General features: G+C 36.5%; 1 protein-coding gene across 1 annotated transcript in view; it reads left to right on the top strand.

Annotated features, from left to right (window-relative positions):
* The window catches only part of LOC116718581 (protein kinase C-binding protein NELL1), a 233,510-nt gene extending 228,418 nt beyond the window's left edge, over positions 1 to 5,092 (top strand). Inside the window, exon 20 of the mRNA XM_032560663.1 lies at positions 1,228 to 5,092. Coding sequence (XP_032416554.1) covers positions 1,228 to 1,278 — 51 coding nt within the window. The 3' untranslated portion in view covers positions 1,279 to 5,092. The remainder of the gene's footprint in view (positions 1 to 1,227) is intronic.
* The last annotated feature ends 2,302 nt before the right edge of the window (positions 5,093 to 7,394 follow it).

The following is a 7,394-nucleotide window of genomic DNA, read 5'->3' on the forward strand; positions in this document are numbered from 1 at the left end:
GAGTGTAGTTTTTGTGCCTACACATCCTGCTACAATGTGATCTTACATAAATCGAATTAAAACTTCTGGGGGAAAGCAGCTCCTTTAGTCCTTTATGGGTGTTATAACACTGTTCACACTACCTCCCACTTTACAGTTGCTTGCCAACTCGGCTGTTTCCAGTTCAGAGACAGAGCAGTCAGTTGCATACATTCCGTATTTAATCGTTTTTTTACACCTGCCAGTAATAATAATAATAAAAAAAACATCCCAAGTAATTCAGTATATGGCAACAGAACTTTCTGCTGCATTAATTCTTTTGAGAACCTACGACTACCATGACCTGGATCAGAGATTTTACGTCAACATCTTTGGTATCAGCAGCTGTTGTGCAGACAGATCAGGGTCACACTGTGAACCTGGTCTATATAAGGACCTCTGCTGCTGAGTAAGTCCATATGCTTGATTGATGTTGTTGGAGACATAGTTTGCCTTAGCTTTGGCTGACCTGACATTAAGGTTTCTGTAATGACACAGTAGCAGGTCATCCACTCCATTACTCAGTAATATCATATAGAAATTGTATAACATATGATTTGAAATTTGAAGCTCAGCTAGAAGAAACAGCCCTTGAAACTGTTTTCAGATATACAAATCCTTTGTAAAAAAAACAAACAAAAAAAAAAAAAAAACAGCAAACCTTGATCGTTTTAATGAGATCCATTCTTAGCGCACAGGCATATCTGATGAACTGCATTATTCTTCAAATACAGCAGATTAAAACTTCACAGGATCTAAAGAAAAACTCTCAAAAGAACGAGTAGAAAACAAGACTTGTCAAAAATATGTCTATTTAAAAGATCTTAGCCATAAAGCTTTTATGACATATGATTTTGTATTTGCCTCAGTTGTGCATAAGTTTAATAACGTCACTGACAAAATGACAGTTAGTCTGACATTTTGTTCTCCATTTATAAAACTCTGTTCAGTTTTGACGTGCAATCCCCTGATTTACTCTCTCCATATTGCAACTTATTACTGGGTGGAAATTTATGTGTGTCATGTTGAAATACAATTTATAAATAAACTCTGCACTTTTGCTTAAACTCTACCAGTTTTTTCTAAAATCTGAAGTCTTGTTAGGCAACAGTGGCTCAGCCTCAGGACTTTACAATCAACATGTATAATGTATAACCATCTGCATTATTTAATGCTCCCTCTGTTGTCTTGTCATGTTGTGTTGTTCAGAACGGGAACGTTTGCTGCTTGGTGGATCTCGACTGCCTTCAGAACAACTGAAACTCATTCCTCCTCTTCTTCTCACTACGGGACTGTCACACGGCCTCCTCCATCAGACAACCTTCCCACTGGATCCATAAGACAGACTTGCACACAAACGTGTGCATGACGGCGTGCACAGGATGCACGCACTGGGCAGACTTTGGGTGTCGAAGCGGCGTCCTTTTGCCACAACTCTGACAGCGAGCGAGCGAGCGTGTGTGTGAGACTCAGGAGAAGATCTGAGGTCATTGTCACACTAAGTGTTGTATATGTATCTGTGTGTTTGTTTTTTATCCCTTAATGTCTCAAGAAGATGTGTACAAACTCTAGCAAGCAACTACAGATAAGCAGGTGGTCACGTTTCGGTGCTCCATACATCTGTACGTCTTAAATATTGGCTCACTCTGGATTGGTCATCTAAAGAAGATATCACAAAACGTGTTTCTTTGGCAACAAAAAAAGAAAATGGGTTCACCTTTAATGTTTTGTCTCATTGAAAGAGCTGGTAGTTTTAATAAAACCACGGCATGTGAAGAATTTAACCTTTAACTGATGTGATGTGGAATCAGTTTCCAGTCCGGCAACAAGTTGCTCTTGTTGGTGGTTTTTCAAATTTGATAAATAATCTTGCTCCTGTTTTATGCATAGAAAGTAACATTTTGTGATAACATTTTGTTGTTTTTAAAAAAAAAAAAAAATCATAATGTGGTAATCAAAGCTTCATTGTAATTATGATTTGCTGTCTTGTCATTTTATCATAAAAGTGACCACAACTTGTATGTCATATATTTAATTTGATCTTGCACTTTTCTGCTTCCTTTGCAGCTCCACTTGACTGTATGAAAATAAACTCATTAATAAAAGAGTACAATATCTTAGTGTTTATAAAGCTGGATATTACCAACATACATTTTTGTTGTAGGTCTACAGGTTTTTGGACGAAAGTGAAAACACTTCTCTGTTGATTTTGATCTATTGATGATATAGGTCTGCTGTCTTTATAGGTTAGAAAAACACCAAACACAGAATAAACCACGTCCTTCCCGGTTTCCAGCCTCTGAACCGGGGCATATTTTTACAAATATTTTCCTCTGCATCACTGTCGTCTCTCTAATGATGATGATGATGATGACCAGATGCTAACATTTAACAACAGCACTCACATTATCAATGCTGTGTGATGTGTCACTACCACTTCTTGCAGGTCAGAACAAACACCAGCCCAAGCTGTTGATTAAATCAGCTCAGCTTAGTGATGGGCTGGACTTCTGCTGCATCTCCCAGGGCTCTGCATCCTCAGCACCATATGCCACAAAGAAAAGCAGAGGGACAAAAATAAGAGGGAAAAAAAGAAAGCTGGTGAGGGGGCTAAGGGGGGATAATTAAAGCCATGTCACGCAGCCCTGGATTTGAGTATGCCAAGAGGTCACCAAGTGTTGAATCTGTTTACAGACAGCCAGGCTTAATAAGGCAGCACAGTCCTGAGCTTTTACTGCTTCACTTCTATGCTTCAAAGCCTCTCTCCAGTGTCATCACGTTTGTGCAGAGTAAATGCTTTCTCCAAAGTTTCAGTAGAGTTCTGGTTGCAGTGTACTCACTTGCAGACCACCAGAATTTCAAATGTTACACTATCCGGGATTTTTGGTAAAAGCATGCACTGTAGCAAAGGTTGTGATCATGGCGTGATCACATGGTTCGTTTCAGAATTTAATCTGTAAGTGTAACTGCAGATCATCGTATTCTTGTTTAGAACTGGAATTAACCTAATTTCTATTTGGTTTTATCACTTCTTAAAATTAATTCAAGTGAAATTAAAATGTATTGTTGCACTGAGGGGCACAAATATTCATAATGCTGAAAATCGTGGCTAAACTTTACACGTTCTGACAGTGAATTGCAGAAGTACTTAGAACCCCCGAACTTTTTCAAATTTCATCATATGACAACCATATACCTCAATGCTTGTTACTGGGATTTTATCTGGTAGATCAGAAGAAAATGGTTACAAAGATCTTATTTTAATGCTTGACATAATTTCTTTATTTGATTTTGGTCTGGCCTTTGAATGGACCATTCAAGTACATAAACATTCTTTGATTCAAGCCAGGTCATTGTAGCTCTGACTGTATATCTATTGTGTTTCTCCTACTTGAATGTAAAATCTTTTCAGCTCACATTCTCCAAGAAGCTGACAGGCAAACAGAGAGTATGTTTAGGGTGTTACATTTCGTTGCTTTTTAATGTTCTCTTAAAAACAAACGGTGAACTCTATATACTAGGACATTTCTGATGTCAACCAGCTGCACTGGATTTTATTGATGGTTGCTAGAATAAGGGGGGCTGAATACAAATGAATTTCTCACTTTTCAAGTTTTCATTTTTACAAAATTTAATTTTTTATTATCTTAATTGTTACTGGGATTTGGATTATATTTTGAATTTACTTTTGAGCTACTTTGTGTTGACCTACCACATAAAATAGTAGCAAACTTTGAAGTTTGTGGTTGTAGTATGACAACATATGGAAAAGTTCAACAGGTGTGAATAATTTGACAAGGTACTGTAGATGAAGATGCATTTTATTGAGAATTGCTTGCACAAATCAACTTCATTGGCTTCTGCTAATTGTCTGCAGTTACCGAAAAATAACTGTTGTTCTGCAATTCAACCACCATTCAAGCCAAGCTTGTTTGGTTTTCCAGTACGCCTTTTTAGATATCACCAGCATGTTTGTCTCTTCCCACTATTTCATAACGCAATTCACGTTGTAAAAAGTTGCAGAAACGTTGCAGAAAGCACACACACCCCCATGCCTACACACCCAAGGAAATGCAGTTAATGTGAACTCTGTCTATATTAGTTGAAAGCAGAAATTTGTACAAAAACTGAATAAGATTTTGAGATTTCTCTGTTGACTGATTTCATATAAAATGACTGCTGTACTACACTATTTGTAAGTCTGTGTGTAAATGTTTTACATGCTGACAAAATACAAAAAATATTTTTGTGTTCATAGACAAATTGTGTTAATTTAAGTTTACTGATTTTTCTTTTGGTGTACAAGTCCAGTTTTGCTGTAAATACTGTGTAAATGGACGGGTACTGTAAAAAATAAAAATAAAAAAATAATGTGAATAATTCTCACTACCACAGCTTCTTAGGATCTGAGTGTTGTAAGTTAAATAAGAGAGAAGCAACATTTCTATTCTTTTTACTATTTATTTATTTTTATATTCTTGCCTTAACCCTTTTTCGTATTCATTAGTTTGTCTTTTTCACTGTTTTAGGATTTAATTGTCTGAATGTGTATATACAAATGCTTCATTAAAACTCAACAGAAATATACTTTTGACATAATGAACATGAACATGCAGTTTTTTCAGGCATCTTTTCCAGCTTTTAAGAAGAAGACATGGACTTTTCCTTGAATCAGTCTTTATTACCCCTCACCCCCAACATATTTATGTAATCTGAACTGAGTTATGTGTTCACTTGAACCACGAAATTGAATTGTATACATATGTAAAAAAAAGACCGTTACAAAAGAAAGCATTTTGCTTGTTTTACTTGATATTAAGAAACCAACGACGTGTTGCTGCTTTCTTTTATTTATTTATTTTTTAAAGAAAGCAGTTCCAAATCTTCTAGCAATTGATGTGCTGTTTTTCATAGAAGACCGCCATGAAGAAATCTACAGGTTTGGTCATTGCCAGATCAGAGTGCCCAATGTAGTTTTACTCAAAGGGTTAAGTGTCATTTAAAGACTGTGTTGTGAAAAGAATTTGCTGTGAACTAATTCTCCTGTTAATAAATACTTAAGTTGTTTACTTTACTCCTCTGTGTGCATTTAGTGTGATAACATGTATCCTGACATTGATAGCACTTGATATTTACTTTTAAGGTAAATGCAAAAAAACTATATAGATGGAATCCGGCAGAATTACCATAGAAGATGGATAAATGCTTTTCATGCACCGTTTAATGGAAGCTTATAAAGCACAATATTCCCACGCTTTAACTATTAGGTCCTTAAAATGTCTCAATCGACCTCTTAAAATTTCCCAATAGATACAATGCTATACAGTACAGAAGTGCATGGAAGCTTGTGCTTGTTCAAGGATAAGATTGTTATTTTGATGCTGTAATTGGGGAAAGATTTCTCATGAGCAGCTCTATGAACGTTTCTCAAGTGTGTGAGAAAGAATGAAAGTGAAGAAATGTGGTCTGATTTATATTCTTTTGCACAACTAAAATCAATAAATCTATAATGTCTAGACAGAAACCACCAGTTTATCAAAAGAAAGTTTAAGCATGGTAGAGAAGAATGGCAAAAAAGATTCAGTGGTCTTTCAAGACTTAAAGTAAATTTTAACAGAAAGCCAACCACGGCTCAGCACCTCTACGTGTGTTAACCAATTCAGCATTTTACTTGCTTCAAGAATAAAGTGATGCCGCATCATGTTCATATGACTGTGAGATTTATCGATATACATTTGATCCAGAAGGTTAAATTGGCTTTAAAAAGATAAACAACCTTTGTGTCTGAATGTCTGATTATAAACCAGAGTTAGGATTATCTAAACTGTTTCTTCTTGCTAAATGCCAAAAATGATGACAGAAAAAATATATTTGAAACTTCTGTTTTCAACTGTATATGTTTGATTGGTACAATAACTGACATCCATTAACATACTATTTGAAAACTGAAGTATCATCATAAAACCGAAAGCTCAAAGGAAACAACAGAGCATGTTCTGGCCTTGTGGACATCTTGTTTGACACTGCAGCAATTTTAAACTGAAAATGATATACTTCTATTTAGTGAAACATACAAAGAATTTGGAAACATTGAGATAATAATAGCGATACTGTTGTAACTTTATTGTAATCACATTTCATGTCAAACATTTCTGTTCTTTTTCTTAATGTCGCTTTGTGTTATTCAGACAGCACTTATGTACAGTAATAGTTTTATCACACCAATCCATCTGTTGTATTTTTGAACCGGATTTAATGCATAAAAATAGTTTAATATGCTTAACATTTCAGTTTTCTCTGCAGTGAAAATGAACTTTGAAGGTATTAAAGTGTCACAAAGGTTTCCTTTTTAATGAGCGAAACCGCTGAACATCAACAATCGGTTGCAGCTGTAACACTCAGGAGAATACATACTTTTTAATACAAAACAAGAATTAATATGTTATCCGTCCCAGTGGGTCTTCACGCGCATCTGTTTGTCACAGATCAGAGGGAATATCTTCATCATAAATGATAAAGTGAGTTGTCTCTGTGGGGGAAACACGTTTTGTTAGCAGCACTGGGGAAGGGTTCAGTCAATTAACCTGCTGTCAGTCAACTGTAGAGCTAGTGCTCTTTCCTCAACATTCTGTCATGGTCATGGTGAGCGGTGGCAGCTGTACCCTTGTGCTCTCTGTCCGTCACAACCTGAGCTCCCTTTGGCCGGGAGTGGCTCCCCCCAACGGTGTTTACCATTCATGGGCTGGAACCTTGGAAGCAACCACTGAGGTGATGGAGCGACTCCCTTAGCAACAATTCTCATCTACTGTATGCATCCAGAGAAGGGAATACAACAGCCATCTATGCATGACCTTATGATGGGAAATTGATTTTTCTATATGAACTTTAATCTAACCTTAAATCTAATGTATTATGCTTTCTGATTTGCTTCTGAATAGAGCATCAACAGAACATTGGTCGCCATCATCGCCTCATCCTGCAACAAGCTTTGCGTTGCATTGTAAACCAGAGCAGCTGCATTGTAATGCAAAATCCAATACAACAACAAGGATTAAGCTGCTTAGATGGCTATTGACATCCTGTCCAATCAATGCATGTATAATTTTAGATCTCAGGTGGGCCAGGGACAAGTTGACAGATCATGCCACAACTGACCCAGGGGTCCCATGAAGGAGGGACATGGAGCAGATGCACACGGCTCCTTTCCTTCATTTCCTTGTGCAAGATCTTAAGATAGTAACATCAATAATTATCATACTAATTAGCCCGTTTACTTGTTTATGAAAAAGTTCCGAAGAAATAAAAAGAAGCACATTGTTCTGCAAGCAATCAAATGGTCCTAACTGAAAGAAAGCAGCATTAATGCTTGTAATCTT

Source organism: Xiphophorus hellerii, chromosome 4 (assembly GCF_003331165.1).
Source record: "Xiphophorus hellerii strain 12219 chromosome 4, Xiphophorus_hellerii-4.1, whole genome shotgun sequence".
In the NCBI taxonomy this organism is placed as follows: domain Eukaryota; kingdom Metazoa; phylum Chordata; class Actinopteri; order Cyprinodontiformes; family Poeciliidae; genus Xiphophorus; species Xiphophorus hellerii.